The 25,048-nt window shown below is 35.1% G+C and overlaps 3 protein-coding genes and 1 pseudogene across 3 annotated transcripts; 1 reads left to right on the top strand and 3 right to left on the bottom strand.

The window, feature by feature from the left end:
• Positions 1-31: 31 nt before the first annotated feature.
• LOC112524396 (casein kinase 1-like protein HD16) lies at positions 32-7,906 on the bottom strand. Its single transcript, XM_025134189.1, has 15 exons — positions 7,182-7,906; positions 5,731-5,859; positions 5,559-5,632; positions 5,401-5,470; positions 5,255-5,310; positions 3,728-3,799; positions 3,541-3,635; positions 3,396-3,462; positions 3,137-3,266; positions 2,813-3,031; positions 2,585-2,727; positions 1,549-1,723; positions 1,366-1,456; positions 859-1,016; positions 32-262 (listed from the first exon to the last, which is right to left on the bottom strand). The coding sequence occupies exons 1-15, from the start codon at positions 7,557-7,559 to the stop codon at positions 47-49; spliced, it is 2,073 nt and encodes a 690-aa protein (XP_024989957.1). The 5' UTR covers positions 7,560-7,906; the 3' UTR covers positions 32-46.
• Positions 7,907-8,797: 891 nt separating this feature from the next.
• Positions 8,798-11,665, bottom strand: LOC112499656 (annotated as a pseudogene).
• Positions 11,666-17,137: 5,472 nt separating this feature from the next.
• LOC112515248 lies at positions 17,138-19,032 on the top strand. The gene is made up of 4 exons (XM_025121946.1): positions 17,138-17,502; positions 18,200-18,265; positions 18,433-18,605; positions 18,697-19,032. Exons 1-4 carry the CDS (start codon positions 17,193-17,195, stop codon positions 18,889-18,891), a joined length of 744 nt encoding a protein of 247 aa, XP_024977714.1. The 5' UTR covers positions 17,138-17,192; the 3' UTR covers positions 18,892-19,032.
• An 81-nt stretch (positions 19,033-19,113) lies between these two features.
• Positions 19,114-24,128, bottom strand: LOC112515243 (GPI mannosyltransferase 2). Its single transcript, XM_025121932.1, has 8 exons — positions 23,741-24,128; positions 22,430-22,535; positions 22,132-22,224; positions 21,856-22,051; positions 21,228-21,406; positions 20,649-20,893; positions 19,933-20,105; positions 19,114-19,425 (listed from the first exon to the last, which is right to left on the bottom strand). Exons 1-8 carry the CDS (start codon positions 24,105-24,107, stop codon positions 19,258-19,260), a joined length of 1,527 nt encoding a protein of 508 aa, XP_024977700.1. The 5' UTR covers positions 24,108-24,128; the 3' UTR covers positions 19,114-19,257.
• Between the last annotated feature and the right edge of the window lie 920 nt (positions 24,129-25,048).

Here is a 25,048-nt window from a genome sequence, read left to right as displayed (position 1 = left end):
AATTTTCATTTTAAAAACTGGGGAGGGCAATGACGATAAAAATGTATCAATAGTTTCCATCAAGTAGACTAACCTTGACATGTGTGCTTGGAAACTGTGATGTGCGTAAAGTTTMCTGTGTTTCATCACCAGGCTTGCGGCGAGGCACGCTCAAGACAAGGGCAGTTTGATCCCATGTAGCAGCTGTTGACGTAATACGATAACCATTATCCCAACGTCTATGAATGCCTTCACTTGGATAAAGAAAGTCAAGCTCCACCACCTACAAAACAGAAGGCATTATTCATAAGAGAGATTACAACATTTTGCTACATGGCAGGTTGCAAACAATAGTGAACTGATCATTCTGACGTCAGTCCTCAAACTCTACTCTTTCGGTTGATCCAACTTTCTCCCTGGACGTGCCCAGACTTTACAACCACTGACAAGCAACAAATCACCATCCCCCCCCCCCTAAAAAGAGAAACTAAACAACCAATCCTTCAAAACTCGGCTCTATGTAAAACGCTGAAGTTAAGGCACTTGGGGATTTTATTACTGGGATGTCTAAAAATAAAACATTCATTGGCTCAGTACTGGAAGACCTGTGTCCAGCAATTCTAATATTTTTTGGAAATTCAATAAGCAAAATTAATCGTACTCCCTGTTAGTTCCCCCAGCCCTAGAGAAATGTGGAACTCTTCTTTTTCTAAAGCTTGGGAAGACTATTGCTCAAACGTAAATACCATTGAGGACACGGTTTATTTAAAAGCAATGCAGAAGGGATGATTTGAAGGAGGCATACAGGTATTACCAATATAATGTTGGTTATCTAAAAGGGAAAAGGAAGTGATAAATTTTAACGCTGGGAAGCTCTACCTGATCACTGAAGCCAGCATTACGAGACATGACCACGCCCCAACGAGAACCCGCAGTCGCCATGGAGGTCACGTGGAAGCCTTCTCTCCACTTTTTGTTTATCCACTTGAAAGGGAAGGAGTCACTTACTTTGTAAGACTGTTGAGAATACTGGGTCCCTACAGAGATAAGTAGATACTTATAACCAAGAGCCCATGAATAAGTGCATAGAATGTGTTGTCTCGGTTTTAAAAAAAGAAACAGCAAAACCATCAGCAAGTGAACAAAAAAACTATATTTGGGCAACAAAATCTTAAGATTATTGGGCAATTTCCTTCTCCCAGCCATCAATTGGCATAGTAATGACTGAATCAAATTGAAATGCTTACTTTTGAACGAAATTCGCGAGATAAGAGAAGAAAGACACTAGAAAAGGACCAGAAAAATAGAAAAAGAATGGAACATGTACATCTATGAATCTTGATATTAAATACATGCATACTCCTAAAGAAGAAAATGTCAGCATACCTTTCGACATCACCACAAGAGAGCTTCCATTGTTAGCACCAGCGATGCAACTGATGTAATAGTTCTTCTCCCATTGTTCCATAATCCATTCCTATAACATAAATAGAAAATAATTAACTTCTTTCAAAGTGCTTTAAGATTCTTGTGACTGCACGCCTGTACAAAGAATAGTACAGCATCTACCTTGTGTAAGAAGAAAGGAGATAGCTCATAAACTTGGCTTGTGAAGCCAGTCCCAGCATCCATTATTAGAGCCCACAAGTTGGAACAAGATGCCACAGAACTTATAAGTAGACCATCGGCATTTCCTCTCTCAACATGTTGGCCCAATCTTGCATCCGCAACGTTATAATGGTACCTAATGCAGAATAAACAAGATGCATTTTTAGATATAAGATGCCAAAAAGTAGTTCGTCATAAAGCATCATAGTGCTGAATATGCAAATGTGAAGCATCATGCACAACTGCACAAGCAACACCAAGATGCAACCTGAATGATAAAACCAAGTTTAAGCCAAGAGCGTCTTAACAGAAGACAACTATGGATAGTACATGCATAGCTTTCAATACAATTCCTCGAACATGGAGAGAGAGAGAGAGAAACCACTATAACCATCCCCAAAAAGTAATTCAGAGCCACCATAAAAAATCCATGTTGTAATGGTAAGAAATGCAATTTGGTTGTACTATATCAAGGCGTTATCTTTGGGCAGGTAACCATATTCACTAGAAACTTACTGCTACTGCTCGACTTCCATACTTTCCGGTTAGACATTTCACATGTGCAGAGAATAAATCAAACAGAAGTTGCATGAGGAAAAGATGATTGATGTATGAAAACTAGGGACATCCAATTTTTTTTTTTTAAGTATATAATATTTATATACAGCAAATGCAACAAATAAACTCACACACCCTCCTCACCTATGGTGAGGTTTGAACCCCTGACCTCCTAGAAGACCAAGGGTTACAATACCGCTAGGCCAAAGTCCCTTTGGTGACATCCAGAATTTACAATCAGAAGAAATGAAAAGGTTAAAAAAGAGAAGCAAGGGAGAAAGAAAGAGAGAGAAGCAGAGTGATCCATACTCCAACAAGGTCATCCCACAAACCTTAACCGGATAAGTATGATTTTCTTCTTCATAAGGAAATAGTGCATAAATACATTATTGGCATGCTCCATTAAAGAAAAAGGTAAAGTAAATAGAAGACCATCAACCTCTGTTTCATTGGTAGCCTAGCATTGTAAATTGAAATCCACTGCGTTGCAGGAACCCCCATTCGGATTTTCTTTGTAGGCTGTCCATCGTCTTCCTCATCAAGATTCAATCTGCCCCGTTTTTGACCAACTTGAAATATGATCTAAATTTAAATGCAAAGTAGAAATAGTAAATAACTCTTTCATCAACATATAATTAACAGATACATCATTAACAATATGGATCACCTTTTGAGCGCCGTCTGTGTTTATAGGCCTTATGGCAGGATTGGGACCTATCAGTCCCTCAAACAAAGAAATTAGTTTGGAATAGTTCGGCTCTTCGTCGAACTTCATATTCACAACTATCTCCAGGAATTGCCTTACAGGTGCAGGGCAGAAGCAGCATAACATTTCAGGAGATGTGGCCATTTTCTTCTTGCAAACTAGAAAGGACTTATTGTCACCCTAACACACAACAGCATATATCAGTATAAGATTACCCAAATCTTTTGCTTAACTGACTAATAAACAATCTCATGCCAATAGAAGAACCGACGAACCAAGCAATACCTGATACCCTTGCCAAGGCAGCCTGCCACGATGAAGAAATATGAGTGTATATGCAAGAGATTCCAGATCGTCTCTTCTACTAGCAGTCCTTCCCAGGTGTGCATGCACGCTAGCATATCTAACTGTTCCCCTGCAACGACATGACTATGAAATACTTCGCATTGAAATTAATATTATGTGCATGCTGCATGATAGGAATATATCAAAATAGTGAAAAAGAATATTGTGTTTCAAGCATAACTGGTCATTTGAATTTCACCTAAACATGTCAGGCCGCTGATCATAATCAACATGTTGACCATTGGCAGTCTCTCGCCACTTTGTTGCTGCATTCAATGAGAGCATTAAAGAAGAAACCAGGAAGTAACAAAAATCCATCTTCAAAAGTAAATGAGATTTCATACCCAACCCCAGGTCAACAAGAAATAATTTCTTTTCTTGAACTGTTGATGGCTGGCCAAGTAAAAAATTCTCTGGCTTTACATCTCCATGCACATACCTAAAGAACAGAAGTCATTAAACATAATGGCATGAAGAAACCAACACAAGCTATTTGTTGCTAAAGATAAGAAAAGGAGTTGGATATCCTACCCTCTTGAATGCATCTTGTCCAAAATTGACAAAGCCTCCACAGCTATACAAGCTACCATTTCAGATGACATCCTGGAAATTGAACACGGTCAACAAACAAGAAACATGGGCCAAAGCAAAAGAAAGAAGAACACAGATTTGGAAGAAGCTAATTCTAAGGTAGTACAAAAGGCTATTGTGAGAGCACTAGAGCACCACCAATTATACAATTTAGAATGTGTGCATCACTAAAAAACAAGCATCCAACTCGTACAGTGGTGCGTAAAGATTACAAGGCAGTAACAACTTGGCTCTCAAAGTTTATCATGACACAGGCAGCTTAGCCTCTTTATTCAACCCTTTCAGCATTACCGTCTAATTTCACAAATTCACATGATCAGATTCCGTTATCCATTCTTTTCCACTCCACAGTTATTCAATATGTGTTCTGTTATTTGGCGTTCACTTCATTATCCTAAATGATTCATGGCAGCCTATAGTTCAGTCCTAAACTCAAGCCAAACCAAACAAATCTAGTATATCCCACTCGAAAGTAGGGTATGGGAAGGGAGGTGGGATTTATTTGACATTTGGCACTCTCTTTTTTCAGACAAGCAATTGTTAATTAGCACTAGATGGTGGATGTATACTTGGGTATAGTAGTTGTTTAGGAAGGTATGTTTGGCATTTACTTTTCAATCATGTTTCTGAATACTTTTGATGATTATTTATGGATGTCCTTTTATTTTGGAAGCATTAATATGTTGCTCTGTGCAGACATTTTGGATCATAGCGAGTGCTCTCTTTTCTTTTATGAAAAGAGGATGACAGGGAACATGTGACCTCCCATTTCTTTTTAAGGAAGAAGTTACTACACTTCTGGCCAGGTACATCATGGTACGTATACACACGAGTTATCCAGCACTCTTAACTAGTACAGAAATTGCAGGTTTGTCTTTTCAATGTATCATCAGGTCATAACTCTAGTGACACTTATCTTCGAATATTGATGATTGTAGTCAGAGTTGTCTTTGAACTACAGACTGATCACAAGGAACAAGTTCACACTCTTTGACATCCTTACCTGGATCCAGAACCTAATTAGCTAGGCTTGTGCATAATGGACGAGATCTACTCCACATAATACATTCATCATTGCATTATAATGCTGAATACCAAATCAAATTCTGATAAGAAGAAATGTCTGGCTTTTCCTACTCTAGTGCAGGTTCTTGCGATGATGAAAAGAGAAAATCATTCAAAAAGAAAGAGATTTTTCTTGCGACATGGAATGAACCTTTCTCGGTAGAGGAAAGAAATATCTTTGAAAGCTCATATGGAGAGTATAAATGAACTCAAAGTCAATGCGAGTACAGGGCATTTTTTATGTGGGAATTGTGCAAAAGGAGACTTTCAGGGAGATCCATTAATGGTATTCTCATTCAAAGTGGTAAATGAACACACCAAACTAAAACCACATTATACAATACCAATATATATATATATATATATATATATATATTCATGTCCACAAACTTAAGAACTCACGATTGCCCTGAAGAATTCCATACGTCCCATAAACTAGGCCCAAGCATGTCCATGACCTGGAAGAGTGAAAAAGACATAAAGATGACAGATTGTTATAATGTTGTATAGCTTTTCACCACAGATGCAAAGGAAACCAGCTATCGTACCATAACATAGTACTCTCCTTGTTTTCCTTTATAGTGTACTTTAGGCACACCATGGCTGCCACCTAGAGTGCTGTTTGATCAAATGGAACATCAATGTCATTTCTAACTTCAAGAGAAAACTGTTAACTTAATCATAATATATCACAAAATACACATACTTGTAAACTTGCCACTCATATGGAGGACCATAACTGCAACCTTTGCTATTTCTGTGCTCAAATTTAAGAGCTACCTGTAACAAAGACAATTTGAGAAAATAACTTCGCAAAAATCCGATTCTAGGGAAGACATGTAGAATGCTAGTTTGATTGCTTTGTACAAAAATGTTACCTCCATGGCCCCAGGACCTGATAGTCGTTCGGTTCCACCAGTAACACGACGGCCTACAAATACCTGACCAAACCCACCTTTGCCTAACTTCCTCTCAACCTTATATTGTGGTGATCCACCTACTTGAACCTGAAAACCAACAAATGAAAGATCAAAGAAGTTAGCAAGTGATGTACTCGAATGATCAATTCGAATATGCAGACAGCTATGCTACAAAACTTCATATAAAAAAGGTAATACAATGTATTTGGCAGTCAAGACTCCAAGAAGTCCTTCTACAACTGAAGTTCTAGTGTTGAATGATCAGCATTAACCTCGATGGCAACCTATAAGAAAATAGATGCCAGAAAAAGTTTCCTCTTTCCAATTTGCACGGTTGACTACTCCTGTACTCGGTATCATATAACAGCACAACCAGTCTATCAATCTATCAATGACTCCAAATGTAGGGTCCACAGACTTTCCATATGAATTGGTAGTTGAAGATGTAGAGCATGGGCCAAACATCATAAAAACTTCAGTTATGTTTGATGGAAATAGGATATAGTTGATCATAATTTCACAATGCTCATTGAATATCAGTTACATATGTGGCATCTTCCGCATGCAGCCTCTCAAAGGTCAAAACTATAAGCAAGTGCAGAGGAAAAAGAGTAAACAGAATTTTTAACCTGAACTTAATATTTAAGTCCCAACCCCATATTATTGTCTTCTTTTCAACCCCCAAAGTGCAAAAGGAATGAATCCTCATGGGCATTAATAGGCATAGTAATTTGTTTCATGATATGAAGCAGGAGAAGATGGCAATTCTTCTACACAGTTCTCAGAAAGACATAACTGTTTGACGAAAAAATAAGCAATGGCATTAAGAATACATATGGTTTCATAACATAGCCCTGACAAACACGTTGACTGGATGATCTGCACCGGAATTCAGAATGCTTGTATTTTTCATGGTTATCATCAATGGGTTTGGCAACATTGATGAAGAATATGAACTTCCTCTTTCACGTTAGACATGAGTTCAATTCTAAGACTTGGCTCATCTAAGATATTGCAGGTACTTAGAGCCTCAGTGTTAAGAGAACAAAACAAGAGGCTCTATTGTAGCGAAAAAGTATAAACCATTTAGAAGAATAAGAATTACAAACATTAAGATGCAAAACCAAACAGAGTGCTGGTTGAGGGGTACCCATATATAGCTAGGACCATGAATAGCAATTTTCCTAAAACCAACTAGTAATTTACTTGATTTCCTTAACAACGCCATGTATCTAGCTTTACATTACATTACAAGTGTGGGCATATATCAGAACTTCAAATTTTGCATTTTAAGAAAAATGATTGCTTGTTTTATGAGGGTGATTAAGTTCATTCCTTAGCAAGAGCATGCAAAAATCAACAGACTTGAAAATCTTAAAACAACATTGGACAAGAGAGATGGCGTGTACCCTATCAGGAAAAGGAGCAGTATTCCCTTCTTCCTCCTGGCCGGTGACCTTATTAGCGCTCAACCCGCCGCTAGCATCCGCCATCTGTATTTCTTTGACTGCTCCTTCGTCTTTATCCTCCTCTGGTTTGGTAACAACAACTACAGGCGTTGGTGCAAAGTCCTTTTTCTTCTTCCGCTTCGGCTTCTTTTCTTGTTTCACCTCAACCCCGTCTGCCACAGCCTCCCGGGCCGCCGCCGCTCGAGTTTTGACGTAATTACTAGGCAAACACTCGGACCGCTTCTTCCCCGCCGCAGCCTTCGGCGTTCTGCCACCGCTCTTCTTGTCCACTACAGGAGAAGCACGGGGACGGCATACTCCACTGCGAAGCTCCGGCATTCTCTACCCGTACAAGTCACACATGATAGCAAGAAGCTACTCGCTTGTGAATCTACCATTATCTATGCTCAAACCCTAAGCATAATCAGTTATTTCTCAGCAAGTAAACCAAACCCAGATCAAAACTCGTATTTCTTGTTCGTAGTCAACGTTATTTTCCAGAGAAGAGATGATCGGTGATTTTGAAAAGGAGAAAAAAGGTAATCAAGTGGGTTTGCAGATGTATCGTTTAGGTCAAAATGAGGGGTGAGAAAAGGGGGAAAACGGCTGTTCTTCGTTCCGTAGAGATTTTTTGCTTTCCTAAACAAACTACTTTTTATCATTTATACAATTACTCTCTAATCAAAACAAATACCAAATCTTTCATGATATCGTCCATGTAATGTAAAGAAATCTGAAACCAAGACTAGGCTGCAACAAATATGTTATGGAATGCTATGGGGTTGTTTGTTTACCACTTGTTGATCCCGTTAAGAGGTTAAGGTTGGAACCGGTCAGACCTAATCTTGTTTGGCAAGACTTTTTAAAAAGCTCCGAATAGTAATTTATCTCTTAATCGCTCCTTCATCTACCCCAACCCCATACGATTCAGATCCCAATTTTGCCAATATTATCCCTCGCCTTCTCATTCTTTAGGTACCAATTTGATTCGGCATGTCTCTCTTCCCGATTCACCCCTTACCGTTTCCCTCTAGTTGATCGAACCAACAATCGCATAAGAAACCGATTGTTGAAGAATCGATTTCAGCACCTGTTGAAGAAACCGATTGCAGCACGTGTTGATTCAAGATCGATTTCTACTGTTTTGATTCAAGGTTCGATTCCTACTGTTTGATTCAAGTTCCTTTATGCATTTTTTTGTACAATTTGTATGTGTGTGTATGTGTATATATATATATATATATATATTCATTCTTATTTATGTACATATTATGTTTTTTATGTATATATGTAGAAAAATGAATACTTTGTAAGCCATGGTTTATCTGTTTATTATGGAGTCGAAGAAAATGAGATGACTGAATATAAGTTGCTCTTTAATGGAAATTTTCTTCTTAAGAAAGATGGCAAAAGATGACACTAGATGCAGCATGTGGTCAAGTCAAAGCATGTGTAATGTTACCTCTAGACTAGTTAAGTGGAACCGAGGTCTGGCTTTCTTGTTGATTTTACTGATGGTGATCTTTCTCTCAATTCTAATGCAAAACTGGAAAGAATATGGTTGATCATGTGACCCCCTACACATGATACCACCTCACATCCTCCTTTGCTGAAAAATCTTGATTGAATTGAACAACTTTTTTGTTGGTGTAAGCACCCACAACTTTCAAATCATCGCCAAGGAGCACCATATCCGTCTCTCTCCTCAATGAAGTAACTTCCTTATCAGCAATTCCACGAGGCACAATATGTTTGTAATAGCTCAAATCAGGGTCAATGTTAAATGCCAACCCACGAAAGGTAATCCCATATAAAATACGAGCTCCAATTGCACCAATCTTTCTTTCCCTAACCCAGACCCCAATCTCACATTTCCTTTGACCATGAGCTTTGACACCATATAGAGATGTCAATTCAATCATAGTTGATTCAAGATTTTCAACATATTTCCTAGCACCAAGCCCAACATACTTAAAGAGAGAATAGGGTATAGAATGGCTTGATGAGAAGCATGAAATGTAATATCCCCTCCCCTCTGTGTGTAGTGAAGTTCAGCACCCATATTTTTAAGTTCAGAATCAGGAACCAACAAGTTATAGTCTGTTAACCACAAGGGTAGTGCTTGATTGGTTTAAGTTTGGCTCCAAATGTCAAATATACCAGGAGGTCTTAGGTTCAAATCCAATGAGAAATAAAAATCCCCTTGTGGCCACAGAGGTTCAAATGCGGTAATTCCGGACTATATGCAAAGCAGGTAGTCGCTATGGGATTAGTCGGCTCACATAGCGGGTTGGATATTCATGTTAATCAAAAAAGAAAAAAAAAGTTATAGTCTGTTCCACAACAATAGTCTACTTCCTAAAAAAAATTATTGTATATATGTTGCTTTAATGTACATATTCTGTTTTTTTTATGTATATAGTTTTTAGATACGTATTTTGTAAGCGCGATACGATTATGCAATTTGATCACTAAAGACTATAGAAAAGATATGTTATTTTTAGATACATATTTTATAAGCACGATATAATTATGCATTTTAATCACTAAATATTATAGAAAAGACATGTTGTTTTTAGATACATATTTTATAAGCGCAGTACGATTATGCATTTTGATCACTAAAGACTATAGAAAAGATAGATCAATAAGTGTAATTAGATAAATGTATAAAGGCATTGAAGATATGACAGAAAATGTGAAGTTAACATGAATTCAAACCTCATGGTAGGACTTGGGAGGTCAAAAAAGATGGGTTTTCACAGTGGTAATGGTTGCTGAATAGCTCGACTTCCGCTTGTTTTGTAGTAGCAGGGCAACCGTAGTAGCGAAATTGACAGAGGCGGGGAAGAAGAGATAGATGCAACACATTCGGGTCCCCAAGACAATGAGTATATGGCTAATTTGCTTAATGAGATTGCAAATTAATTGGTGTTAAATGATTCAAATTAGATGTTGTACTCAACATATTGGGTTTGAACTTGCATTTCATTTGATATTTTGTTATTGCAAAACTTGAACAAACAATTGTTATGTTTGCTTGGGTTGATATGATATCATGCATTGGCTTGGACCATTAATTATTTTATATTTTTCATTTAGAAATTTCCATCAAAACTTTTGTAACGATATATATCTTAATTTTAATGTTTTATTTTGCACTCAATCATTATGTACTCAATCATCCGGTATTTGCCAAACATCCCCTATCTTAGCATTGGTTGAAGTATGCATATATTATAAAATATTATAAAGGTACTCGCATAATGTAACGATATATATCTTAATTTTAATGTTTTATTTTATTTTTTTAGTCTTTGTCGATATTATAATACGAATTTATGTGGTTTTGAGTAAGCAATAATGTTTTTCTTAATAAAAAGTAAATTTGAAGATATCGTAAAAACTAAAAAAATTATAAAAATTCTCATTTTTTGTGTAATTTCTTTAATTCAGTTTTTTATTATAATTTAATTTAGGTTTAATGACAAATTAGTTTATTTTTGGTTTAGTAATATAATTTTTATGAAGATAATAACTAAGTATTATGTTATAACTCAATAATTATCCTAATTATATATATATATATATATATATAATTAGAATTTTATCTTGTATTTGATTATATTTATCTGCAGTTAGTTACACGAATTCAAATATGAAGTTTAATAAGTTATACTTATGTACAATTTACTTGTAATCTTAAAATTTAAGTAATATGCATCAATCAGCAGTACTTCATGTATAAAAGATGATTTTCAAGAGTTTTTGTCAAATATTTTATAATATAATATAGATAATATACTAATAAAATAAGATAGAAAGAAAATAAGACAACAACGTAACCCTATGGTAACCTATCTACCACCCCTTAACCATTTTTTATGTCTCGCCCTCACCCTCGACCTTTTTCTTAACACTTCGCTTCTACAATTCATGGCTTCCCCTACTACACATTTTTACCTTAAATATATGTCTCCAATAACTTCTATATGAAATCATGTCTCATAAATGTTTAAAACTGTCATGGTCATCCTCAGTTGTTCATTATGCATTCTCATCGACATGCCCTCCTTCTCACCCTCTTAGCCGCGATACTCTCTACCCTCCACATTGATGTTGTAATCTTTATTTTACGTACATGTCCAACCCACCTTGATTTTTCATCTCTCGATTTTAATTGTTCCAAAAAGCTCTCGTTCAGCATCATAGATAACATGATTGGGCTACTCATCCACCTGATCATCATCGTTTCTACTAATTCTAGTCTATCATCTTCTTCACTGCCCAACAGTCTTTGACCCGTTCAAAATAACTAGTCTAATGTCTATCTATTAGAATTTACCTTTATGATTTATTGGGACCTTTTTGTTGCACAAAACGCCATTGGCAGTTCCCCACTCTCTGCTCAATCGACGTGTGAATTGCCTCACTATCATCGACATCACGCTCCTTCTAAAATCATAAAGTCTATATACTCGTTACAATTTTTTTTGTACCATTTGATTTCTAGTTATGACTCCTACGTCATCTAATAATTATTCCAATATATTTTAGTATTTTCCCTTTTATATTCACAATTACAATAATCAAATTTTAACGAGCATCTAAAATAGTCAATAAAAAATTGTTACTAAAATAAATGTTAAATTACATAATTACTCGTGATTTTCGTTAAAAGATAACCGGACCATGTAATTTTGATTCTTCACATGTAATAGTCATTTTGAAAATATCTAACAGAAGGCATAAAGGCTCATATGTTTTATGTTAGTGAGATTACATATAGAATACAATTTCTTGCTTTCGGTTTTTTTAGTTAAATAATGCTTCTTCTTTTTTTTGTAAAATTAGCGGTGATTCTCCAAATTGTTGTAAAAATTTTTGATGGGTCAATCACCCAACTCGAACTAATCTGAAAAAACAGGTCCATAAGTTCAACCCAAATGAAACTGAAACTCGATTGGTGTTCTGAGTTTTGCAGGTAACATGGTTGGGCCGAAAAAAAAGTTGGGATAAAACCAACCAACCTCAATAAGGCCGAGTAAAACTAACAAATCGTAAACTCATAATTGAAGTAATGCTCTTCTTTGCGATGGCATTTGTATTGGTACAAATTTTGAGTCTCTTAATTCACATATCAGTATCCTATATATTTTGAAAATAATGTTATGTTTTAATATGTCTTGTATTCGTAATGACTTTTGTAATTGCAACATTCTATTTATCTGTAAACATGTGTTAGATGAAATCTTCTACTTGTATAACAGAGATTATTTGTGAAAATACGACTACATGCATTCGGCTCATGAGTTACTGACTATTTAACGCTCACAGTATGACCAACCAAACCCATATGCACCCTTGTCGAAAGGAGCTAAACTATCATCACTTGCCCATATATCCACCTTGCTAATATACGATGCAACACTCAGTTATCATATGTGGACTTGGGGCGTATGTATTGTTATGCAATTTAAGAAATATCAACTAAATGGTTTGTTGGTGATTGAAAATTTTATAATATGGGCGGGAACGTTACTCTTATTAGTAACCAAATTCATGTATTTCTTTCAACAATGGCTTCAGAAGGCAATGCTAATGGAACAAATAGCCCTTCGAAATTTAATGCATAGGACTACTGGTTCCTGACCATAACAATATATAAAAATGACTTTAAGAAATCTTAAACTATGTTGGTGATTTTGCGTTACTATGACAGTTAGTGTGCAAAATCGTAAGCAATACAGATTCAGACTACTACCATGCAAATATGCTCTTTTGACATCAGAGGTGCACATAAACCTGACAGCCCACTATGAAAAATAAGCCAATTAACTCAACATAAACCAATACAGAGTTTACATTATGATCTAATATTTACAAAGAGATATATTGGGTTGTGTGGGAAAAACCCCAAATCCATATAACAGTATAACTATGTAATTAATTACTTGTTAAATGAAAAATATATATAAATATAACGCATCTTCACCAAGGATATTTATATCATTTATCTAAAATATCATATGTTATTTTGGTACCAAAGCCACGAGTGACAGATTATTGGAGTTTTAAAATACGTATGGTTATAAAGCGAATCAATCATTAATAAAAGAATTAAGTGTAAATTTGGTCCATGTTACATAATTTAACGAGCAAGGTGTCTGAAAAGAATTATTAACAATGAACGTCCCCATAGTTTCATTTTTATAACGGATATGGTCCCTCCTTCTAACACCGTTAATTAATTTCCGTTAGTGACCCTCCTTTCATATATTATAATATTAATTCAAAATCAAATCGGATTGATTTAAACCAGCTTGTCATCTACTCATCTAGATACTACAATTTGTATAATACATGTTATAATTTAGTATCTGTAAGGACATACTATTTTTATGAATCATCACAAGAAAAATATGTGGGGATAAAACCAAAATTTTACAGTGTGTAAAAATGTATTTACAGCCAGCTTCATGGATCTTATAAAACTATAATGGTTTTGACCTGTAGGTTATAAATCATAATATATTAATTTAAAAAATATATGGTCAAAAACTAATATTTTAAGATAATATTATATACATTACTTTTTATTTATCAGATTCATGTTAAATCATTCATTAAAAACTAAAATAAGTATTAATGTTGATCTCTGAAAAGGATATTAGTAGGTAAAAAGTAAGAGCATCTCCAACAACCATATTAAAATAAAGAAAAGAAGGATTTTAACAATTTTGTTGCTCCAACATCTATGTGATCTTGTATGCTAAAACAGATAAAAAAAAATAGAGAGATTGTAAAAATCTCTACATTTAGATGAATCTCTTAGGGCTTGTTTGTTTTTTGGTATTAAGAGCCTAATACCTCTAAAGTCTGATTCGATCAGACGTTTGTGGTATTAAGAGCGTTTGTTTCTTTGTTCAAATAAGAGCTTATTCCTTTGTGTTTCCTTTGAAAAACTAAGTGGTAACTTTTTATCTTAACACCTCTTAAACTCTCTCGTTATCTCACAGTCGTCGTTGCATCTCGCGCCTCCAACTCTCTAACAGTCGCTCACCTCTCGATCTCTATCTCTCACAGTCGCCCATCTCACAATCGCTCATCTCTCGATCTCGATCTCTCACAGTCGCTCTCGGTCTCCAGCTCTCTCATGCAATCTATCCCCAAATTGCTCAATCTGACAGCAATCGGTCTCTCACCGCTCTCGATCTCGATCTGCTAACCTAAAATCTTCAAAAGGTATGTCGATTTCTACCTCCTGCTTCATATATATACATGAATTTGTGTTCTTCTTTACTGGTTTTGATGGTCTTCACCTATCTTTGTTTTGTCTATTAGTGACAACCATCTTATATTTGTTCAATAATTTGTCCTGTCTTCACCCAAAATATTGTTTAAGTTTGAATGAGATATAGATGTGGTCATAGTGGTGGATTCAAATTTTGGAACTCCAGGAGCAATTACTATCGCTAACAAGCATCAAAAAGAGTTCTTTTTGGAGAGTATCGCCATTGAAGGATTTGCATGTGGTCCTGTTTACTTCCTTTGCAGTTTTTTGGTTCAATATACTAATGATCATCCTGTTTACTTCCCTTGTAATTATAGAGCGAAAGATGTGCAAAATTTGAGTCGAATTTTTGTTTTGATGTTACTTTTGTGTTTTTTCGTCTTCTGGTTTCATGATCAGCTAGTGGTTTATTTGGGATTCTGGTTACATGATTTGGGTTGTTCCAAAGATTGTAGTTTGTGTTGCTGAGCTGTGGATTCATGATCAACTAGTGGTTTATGTATTGTTTGTGATATTGTGTATGCGCATGTGTGTGTGTGTGTGTGTGTATATATATATATATATATATAAAATTCCTTTAATAAAATTAAAAGTTAAACAATTTGATTGATTCAGATTTAAGAATTCAGACGTAAAAACAAACAGTCTGACTAATTCATGTTTCAGATTTCAATATCATCTCTTATAAATCAGAAGTGAAATCATACTTTAGATTTCAGCACCTCTTAAAAAACAAACGTCACTTAGTATTAGACCATTTTTATTCACAATCTCAACCAATCTAATCGTGAGTAAGACAAAATAAAGGAAAAATAAATTAGCAATTTCATTCGAACCCGATCACCACACAAACCTAGATTGTAAATTTCCATCATATTTTATATGCCTAGTGTCACAACTATTGGTCAAGTTATATTTTTATTTATAAAACTTATATGATAAAAAATGACTTTAACAAAAAAACAAAATTCATTGTTTTCAATTTCCTACAAATAGAGCCTAATATTGACATATTTTTATCACGCCAATCTTTATCTTCATTTCAATCCTCTCGTTATCTTGAAATTTTTAAAAAAACTTTCAGTTTCTTTCAATTTTCCGTCATGAATCCAAATTCAAAAAAAAATTTGTCACTTGTTTTATTTAATTTCAATTGTATGGTAAGTTTTTTTTTATAATTATAATTACGTTTTAAAATGTGTAATGGTCCGTTTATTTTATTCTTACACTTAAAATTAAAAATAAAATATATATATATATATATATATATTTAAATATATGATTTTTATAAAATAATATTTTAGATTAGATTGTATCGAAGAAAATTGTGGTTAAATGATAAAATAAGTAAATAAGGGGTTGTTTGACAATTGCTGAATAGTTTGGTACATAATGATTAAGTGGTCAGAATGATTAAGAGGCTCTCATGATATAGTGCAAAATGAAATATAATTGTTTGATAATTGTGTACAATGAAATTATGGCTCTTAATGGTTAAGGGAGATACATGATACAAAATCATTAAGAGGGTTTTATAACCATTAAGAGACAGATTTTTTTTTGCCAAACAAGATTCACCTCTTCAACGATTCAGATGTTGTCTCTTAATGAAACTATTAAGAGGTAAACAAACAACCCCTTAGATTGAAGTTGAAGATTATATAGGTGAATGAGAAAGAAAATAATATTTTAATTAAAATTGACCTCTAAATAATTATGAGTAAAGATGGTTTTAGAATTATTAAAAATAAAATGATTGTTAAAATTAAATGTAATTTTGTTAAAAATATAAACTTTATTTAAAAAAAAATGTACGATATAACAATTGAAGAAATAAAATACATATTATTGATCTTTCAAGGTCTATCATGAGGGCCTACGCAGCTAAGTGGATAAGATAGGGGAACGACGACGTAAAAGATCAGAAACACATCATTCCAATAATATTACTATTTAACATAATAGCCCCCTTAATCTTAACTTTTAAACAAGTTCACCCCCTTAATTTGAAAAACAAAACTTAAAGGACCTTACATTTTATCACGACATTCATCTCTTTGTTTCACAAAAAGTAAAAATGCTAGTCTCTTACCGATACCACTCATAAACAAGTCGCGTCTATTTTGGTCCAATACTTTGTATTCAAAGAGTTTATAAAATTATAAAAAATCTCTATATAAAAACTGATATGCACTTTCTTCTTTCATAATACCACTTATATTCTTGTCAGACACATAAATTGTCCAGTTTTTATTAGATGCACCGTGCACGTTAGTAAGACCTTATTATAAGTTTATTATTCTTGTGAGTTGTATCTCTTCAAGCTGAGGTAAACATGGGTTTTTGGTGCTTTGGAGGTTTGACTTGATAGTCCAGTAAATTAATTTATATACATCGAGTGATTATTGTGGTTACTCGTGTTAAAAAAAATAACAGAAAAGATGTACGGAATATAAACTATGCTCTTGAAAATAGACAATAAAACTTTTGTATGGAAAAAGGGTCTAATGTGTAACAAAATAAAACAACGAGGGAAAATGTGGTAAATTTAAAAGTAGAAGGCAGTCCAGTGTCAACTTATACACTCATATTTTGCTCTAAAATCATCAGCTACTGCATATAATGAATCCCTTGTTGTTCTTGGTTCAATCAAGATTCCCCTAAAATTTTTCAAGAAAATGATTCTAAACACCCCTACTTGTACTCACACATTCACTCCCAAGAATCACCATCCCACCACCACTGCTACACTTTTGCCCAAAACCCTTTTTCTTCCTCGTGGGCTGCCCATTTTTGGTAGAAAAATCAAGGGTTTTTCATCAGATTGGGGGTTTGTATCTGATAAAACAAGTGGGATAGGAAGATCAAGAATCAAAAGTTCATTGATTGAGGCTCCTGTTTTGTGGGCTGGGAGGGTATGTATATTTTATGCCCTCTTGAAGGCTGGTTTGGCTGGATCCCCTTCTAATCCACTGGCATCCACCACAGGTTCTTGATCCTTTTTCTTTTAATATAAATAATAGATGATGCATTGATACACACACTTTGAACATAAACACAAAGGGTTTGCAAGAATACTTAATCTGTTCTTGATTTATTGGTGATCTTGTAGAATTTGAAACTTGAATGCATTATTTAATTGATTCAAGATTCCTCTAAAATTTCCAGAAAATGGTTCTACACTCCCAATACCCACACAACTTCTTCATTAAAACCCCCCCTTTTTTTGTCCTTTGGGCCTGCCCATATCTGATGGAAAAATCAAGGGTTTTCAGGTTCAGGTTCTTGTTTTATCTGAAAAGATGCATAGCTACAGTGTTTGCAAGATTCTTTATGTGATACTGATTTGTTGGTGATTTTTTAAAACTATGGATCACCAAGTCCCTTATCATTGGTAATTGAATCAAGATTTCCTCTTAATATTTTCAAGAAAATGTTTCTCAATACTCATTTTTCTCCATCTGGGCTGTCTATTTCTGGTAGAAAGATCAAAGATTTCCCATTGATTGAGGCCACCTGTTATGTGGGCTGGAAGGGTATGTGTATTTGTGACTTCTTGAATGCTAGTTTGGCTGGATCGCCTTCTAATTCACCATAGTTTCTCGATCTTGTTTCTTTAATGTGATTTTTGTACACCACTCAGATATTGTTATTTTGATCATTTAGTTTGTTGGTGATTTTGTAGAACTTGAAAGTGACGGTGACGATTTGGGTTTCTCCAAGTGGTTTGCAGAATTCAAAGGCAAACCAGGTATGTAAGCAGTTAAATTACTCTTTGGGGAACTTTCCGGTTGAATTCGGCTAAAAACAAACCCATCCGCAACCTTTATTAAACCCGTAACGTATGCCATTGGGATTTCAATGCAACATGTAGATTTAACTCTTTTGAAAGCTAGACCTTATTTTTCTCATGAGCAGAGAAAGAAGCAGCAGATAAAAGAAAATTAGTTAGCAAATGGCACCCGACAACTAAGGGTACGCTTAGGCGAAACTACAGGATCCCTTCAACATCTGAAGGGCGTCGCCTTCTCAAAGCCATAGCTTCTTTACTTTCAGATGATGATCACTTCAGAGATGCCACCTCCCACAAGGTGATTCGAGTTTTCTTCACCATATTTCCATTTTCTGCAAGTTTGATCAAACAATCATCTGAAAAAGTTGAATGCTTTCCTTATTTGGTAGGGTTGTCAAATAAGAAGGGAGAGTGCTCATGGAGAAACTGTATGCTGCAACAACGTTAGAGCTTTGTTTGATGAACTCCCAACACCGCATTTGGTTGTCGAGATTACACCTTTTCCCGCCGGCCCACTTACAGAAAGTGATTATGCCAGGGCTGAAAAGTTGGAGAAAGTTCTTAGATCTGGTCCTTCTGTATGATTGCACCTTCTTGTATGTGTAACAAACTAAATAGCCTGTACATATACATCATCCTTTTAGCACCACAACTTTCCATGAGAATTCTGCACCAAGATCAAACTTCGAATTCGACCCAAGTTAGAGAATGCATCTGTTCAACGCATTACTGCTTTGGTGCCAAAATTCTAACATTGCATGAATATCTATGTTAACTACAAAACCATACAGAGGTGACAAGGAACAGAACATCAAAAGATCGAATTTAATCAAATGTTTAGATGTTTTCTGAATCTAAATTAGCTTTTTTTGGGTACCATGTCTACGGGATCCATGCTGATGATGATGATCTGGCATTGTTTGGCCGTGGACGGTTCATTTTGGAAAGATTCAAGTGAAAGGGTAGAAGTTTGAAAAGAGCAGACTGCCGATGAGGATGTAGGCTGCACAGTACCCCCAGATCAAGTATCCCCAGCCCTTGCTGGTACTGGGAGACACCAATACATAGGAGGCAAACCAGTAGATAGGGGGGCTTGCGGACAAGAACCTTGTAGCAACCTGTAATAAATCATATGTGTGTCACAAATTCTAATAAAAAATGATATTGCACATAAAATTATGCTGTTCAAATTGTCATGTGCATCGGCAATGCATACACACACACAGAGGGACTAGGTTTTATAAAGCATTTGGCACCAACACCCTTTTCATCATCTATAATCTTCTTGTTACAAATCTGAAACACCTGTGTGTGTAAGAGAGAGTGTGTGGACACATACGTTTCTTTGACGGTTCAGTGACAAAAGGTTGTCAACTCATAAGATAAATATAAAGGCTTTTTTCCAGGGCTTTTAGTGAGGGATATAAAGCTCTAGGGGGTTTTCTTCTGATTCAACCTAGCTGCAGCGATTTTTCAAGTTCAATGATGAGCATCAAACAATTGTGAGCAATTGAAAATCAAGCCAGATGGAAAGACAGGGTTGATTCAAAATCGATTATACCTAGACTATAAACAGTAAGTAGATTTGGCAAAACTTTTGGATTGAGAACAGGGGTGCAACTGACCTGAACATGCATGACAAGAAATGCAGTCGCCACCATGAATCCCAAGTGTAAAACGAATGGTATGATGATGATAGAAAATTTTCCTAGCTTGTCCGTTGATAGATTTTCTGTAGCAAGCACAGTAGGACCCGCTTCTTTGCTGCTACTCTTTCTCCTCCTACGAGCCTGATCTTCTGTTTAACAAAGATAATCCAAACAGAACTGTTACTTTGTAAAGTAGGAGTCCATCACAATAGCATGCCATAGGCCATAAGGCCCAAGCATTCATTGTTGGTACAGCGATACAGAAATTCAAATTCTTGATCCATTTGTCAATAAAGATACAGTGCTTCAGGGGCAATTGGAAAACATAACCAAGATCTAAACATTGGTAGCACTAACATCTGCAGTAAACTAACATCTTCAGCAACAGACAACTCTGTTTCTCTTAGTTTTCTTGCTTCAAATAACCCGTATTATTTGTTATTTTAAATCCCAGGCATTTTTATAGAACAGTCACAGCCCAGTTGGTGGACCTAGAGGGGTTTGTATGTGAGGAAATCCACAATGATCATCCCTGATAACGATGGTAGTAATAATAGTATTATTATTGATGATGATAGTGAATGGTAATATTATATCAAGAGCTACAAGTTATATAACTAACAGGACCAACTTTAATACGTTGGGGAAGTTGCTCGCAAAATAAAATCCTATTTCATGTTTTGGGTTCATACCTTGACTTACTGTTGATGTATCTCTCTCCGAAGGAGAAGTGTTCTTTGTATTTATTCCGGGGGAGATAAGAATTCTAGCATCCCCATAACTTTTTGGAGCAACTCGGAAACCAAGTGAAAAGAATTCCTTAGGCTGTAGTTTCACATAATGAATAATTGAGCAGAGTGCAATGGAGAGGATTGGCGACGCAAGAAGGAAGTTTGGCAACTGTTTTAGCTGGAAATATCGTAGAAAACCGACCCCCCTAATAGCAAAGTAAACCATCAAGATTAATTTCAACACTGATGAGATCATCCATGCTTGTCTTTATAAAGAAGTCACAGGAAGTACATATAGAACCTACTTTCTTACACACCATCAAAGATTACAAATATGGTGGTCCAATTATCCATAATACACATAAGAGCCCTCTTTTTTGGGACACAAAACATCATAGGTCTTCACTAATTAGAAAATATGCAGAACACTAATCTTGAGCGAATGCATCACAGTTCACGGAAAGAATATAATCACATAAAGCTGTGTGCTCCATCAAACACTTGTAGAAAGAGAAAAAAGATCTAGAAGTAAAGCCATACCAGTAATGACTTTGAATAAAATTGTATAGCAAGGGAATCTTTGCTTTACACCAAGGTCTTAGTTTTTCCGGTGAGAGTCCATCACAAAGGTTGTAGTATCCATATGCTTGAAAAGCAACAAATGGAATGAAAATAAATACACAACGCAAGATTCCAGAGATAAGAACCTGAAACGCCAGCTGCATGGACAACATAATAGTTAAAATATTACTATAATGCCTTGTTAAACGGAAAAACGGGGAGCAAACGTCAGATTACAAAAAAGCAACCATCATGAAAAGGTCACGTGATATGAATAAGTTACAAAGGTAGCAAATGCTCAATCAAAGAACTTAAAAATGCCTCAGTCTATCTGTATATGGTTTCCAACAATTACAGTGTCACGTCATCTGGATGACAGCAGAGACCGTGTTACTTCTTTGTTATCAATGATAAGTGGTGCATTTTCAGCCTCAGTGAATGCATTATGCAGACAAACAAACCTATACACACCAATTCAAGTAGCTTTTTCCAGATTATTACCCCATTTTCTAAGCTTTAAAGAACACAATTATCAAGGGGGAAGGAAAAATCGCATACTAACAATAAGTAGAACATGCAATGATGCAACTAATTACTATAAACTTACAAATGCTCTCTTTTGAAGAAATACAGCATCATAAGCTCGATGCATGGTCTGGAAACCGATATACCCTGCATTAAGCACCCCATTTGACCTTGCACATCCAGAGAAAGCAAGCCAGAGTACTGCGAAATTATTTGCACCTGACATCAAAAAGTATAGTCCTCCAATTGATAATAGTGCATACAAACTCTCAGAGTATCTACAAAAGCAAAGTGCTGGTTTCAGATGACAATCATAAATTTGATCATTAAATATCAACAGGAAGACAAAGAATAGTACATGGACGAATAGAATATAGATGCTGGATTGAAGCAAAACAAGATTGATGCTCTCAGTGATGACTCCGAATCCTTCAGAATAATAACAGAAAGCCTTTAGCGAGAGGAAACAAAGAAACTGTCAGGGAAAGAACACAATGTGTAATGATTACTGGACAAATAACAACTTGGATTCCTTTTAAACAGGTTGCATAGACTTTTACATTGTTGGAATGTCATATAAAATTTCTACATCAACCACAACTGAGAGAAAGAAATGCAACACATAGGGTTGTTTGATGTAGAGTTAAGACAGTCACCTGTAAAGAAACAGTGCAGCAAAAACAAATGACATGTTGCTAAGTAAATATCCACACAACGCCAACACAGCCCTGTGTCCAACAAGTGGAATCAATGGCTGAAGAACTGCAATTTAGAAATGACAAAGCTTTCATAATATATAGAATCTACAAGAAAATCCATAAATTTAATTACAAAATAATTCAATGGCAAGAAGGACAAAACCTCGTAAGTACCATGATCATTTTATTCCAGTAAGTAAAATCATATCCAGTAGAGAATCACCTAATATTACTACTCTCTGTGTGCCAGTGTAAAAAATATATATTCAAATAAGGGAAAAAGATATCCACTTTGACTTCGGATGTCAAACAAGTTAGGTTTCAACTTCAGAAATAGGGTTTCCGAACTTCCTTTAGAAAAGCTGCTATTTCCATCAAACCTTACAAGTGCTACAAATAAAATAACATTGGTATTGAATTTTCATCAGAAATTCATACCAAATTTGCATATAAATAATCAGCTTTTATAACCAGAAACGAGTCATGATCTTCCATTGGAAGAGAGGGCTTAAAAATGCCTGGTTCAGTCACAGATTTTTTTGCAAAAATTGAGATTACTCCTACATTATAAAGTTCAGAAGAAAGAATTTGATCCCAAATCCAAATCATAGCTCTTTCTTAGAACACAGGGAGTGTAAATAGTACCTATATCTCCATATTTAACCACACTGAAGCTAAGAATTTCGAATTGGTGACAAAATGCTGAAAATTGCGAAAATAAATATAATGGCAAATTAAAAATGTTATCTCAGCCATATGGTCATTTGATGCATTGTCAGCTTTCATTTTTACTACTAATAGTGTCTGGGAGCAATAGACAACAACATTAACTACTAACTCCTCCTCCTGCAGCCCACCGCTAGAGCCTCATGCCACCTCATGGAAAAAAAAATTACTTGCTACTATGATCATACCCTGCTGACTCTCTCCTGATTTATTCCTGATAAAATTGAACTGTTCCAAGTTCCAACTAGTACTTTCTCCATTTTTCTGTTAAGATGAAGTGAAAGCATCTCAATCTTGAGACTCTAGCTCTGTCTGGAATCTAGAAGGAAGAAGTATGTTTTTCCTAATACTCAAGAAAATAAAAGATGATCAAATTTGAAGAAAAAGTATCCTACTTGTAAATAGAGGGAGTAACAGACGCACGATTTCGTTATTGTCCGACTAAAATACAAGTTTTCTTGTAAAAATCTCCTAGCTCCAAGTTATGATGCTTTCACTGCAACTAAAATATTAAAACTCTAAAGCAAAACTGAAGAAACTAACCTGTTCGGGACAAGAACGAAATGCAGAAGGGAAGAAGAGGCAAGAAAGCATATGTCTGTTCATATTCGTAACCACATTGAGCAATTCGGACGAAGTACACGCTGTCCCATACGATGCCATTTTCAATAGCGGCGGCGATGCGAGGAAATCGGATTAACTGTTCGTGGTGGTGAGTGGTGGTGGTGGTGGAAGAGAGACAGCTAGGGTTTATGGAAGCGGAGGTGTCGTAAGGGGTAAGGATTGATCTCCAGATAACCATTAATGTTAGCAGAAGGATTCTTGAGACAATCGCTGATCGGAAAACGATTCTTGTGTGGGAACTTGGAGCTGGATCGTTAATCATTGATGATCTGATCGCCATCTTCATACGGATACGATGCCAGATTCCCGTGAGGTTTTCATCTATGGTTAAACAACTGTGTTTAAACGATATAAAATTAAAATGAATATACAAATTGCATTTGAAATTGTGATATTTTTATGAATATAACTAATTATGGGTTGGTTTTATGTATAATGTATTTATTTTATTTAAGAAGTTAACAATTATATTAAGTCATGGAAATATAAAGATATCTGATTTATTGGATTGGGTTGGGTTTACATAACCCTGTTTCAATTCCAACCAAATGTTTACGGTTTGAAATTTTACAACTCGATTAAATATCAAGTTGCTTGTGTTAGGTTGGAATTGGAAGATCGAGTGTTTGAGATTGTTTATTTAAAACAACTTATGTTTTTTTATAAAAGTGTTTATCAACTTATATAGTGTCAAACTAGAGTTTTAGAAAAACTGTTTGAATTAGCTTATGGATGTAACAAAACGTAATATGCTGATAAGTATTTTTTTTTCATCCAAACACTAAAAACTTTTTATTACCAGTATCAAATCGGAATAAGTTAATAAATTAGAAGATAATAACTTATCAAAAACTTCTTATTACCGATTCCAAACTGGTATAAGTATTTTTTTTCATCCAAACACTAAAAAATTTTTATTACCAGTGTCACACCAGAATAAATTAATAAACACTTTAAATAAGCAATCCCAAACATCTCCTCTTAGGTTTTTATGCACCCCTGGCAATGTTTTATACATGTGGATTTGTTTTGTGTTAGTTGTTTTAAATTTGCTTTAATCTATACTATATTAAAAAATAGTTGACAAAAACTTTTAAAAATCATTTTTATACATGAAATATTGTTTATTTATGTATATTACCTACAATTCAAGATTACAAATAATCTTGTATAAGTACAGCTTATTAGAACTTCATTTTTAAATTCGTGTAACTAATTGCATATAAA

Source organism: Cynara cardunculus, assembly GCF_001531365.2.
Source record: "Cynara cardunculus var. scolymus isolate 2C chromosome LG 1, CcrdV1, whole genome shotgun sequence".
NCBI classification, from domain to species: Eukaryota; Viridiplantae; Streptophyta; class Magnoliopsida; order Asterales; family Asteraceae; genus Cynara; species Cynara cardunculus.
The sequence above is the reverse complement of the archived record's forward strand: the minus strand, read 5'-3'. Positions and strand labels throughout refer to the sequence as shown.

Coding starts and splice junctions, on each gene's coding strand:
- LOC112515248 (XM_025121946.1), top strand. CDS start 17,193: ATGATTCTAAACACCCCTACTTGTACTCACACATTCACTCCCAAGAAT. Junction 17,503..18,199: donor TCCACTGGCATCCACCACAG/GTTCTTGATCCT, acceptor GTGATTTTGTAG/AACTTGAAAGTGACGGTGAC. Junction 18,606..18,696: donor GAGATGCCACCTCCCACAAG/GTGATTCGAGTT, acceptor CTTATTTGGTAG/GGTTGTCAAATAAGAAGGGA.
- LOC112515243 (XM_025121932.1), bottom strand. CDS start 24,107: ATGAAGATGGCGATCAGATCATCAATGATTAACGATCCAGCTCCAAGT. Junction 20,106..20,648: donor TACATCAACAGTAAGTCAAG/GTATGAACCCAA, acceptor TTTGTTAAACAG/AAGATCAGGCTCGTAGGAGG. Junction 19,426..19,932: donor TTCTTGTCATGCATGTTCAG/GTCAGTTGCACC, acceptor GATTTATTACAG/GTTGCTACAAGGTTCTTGTC.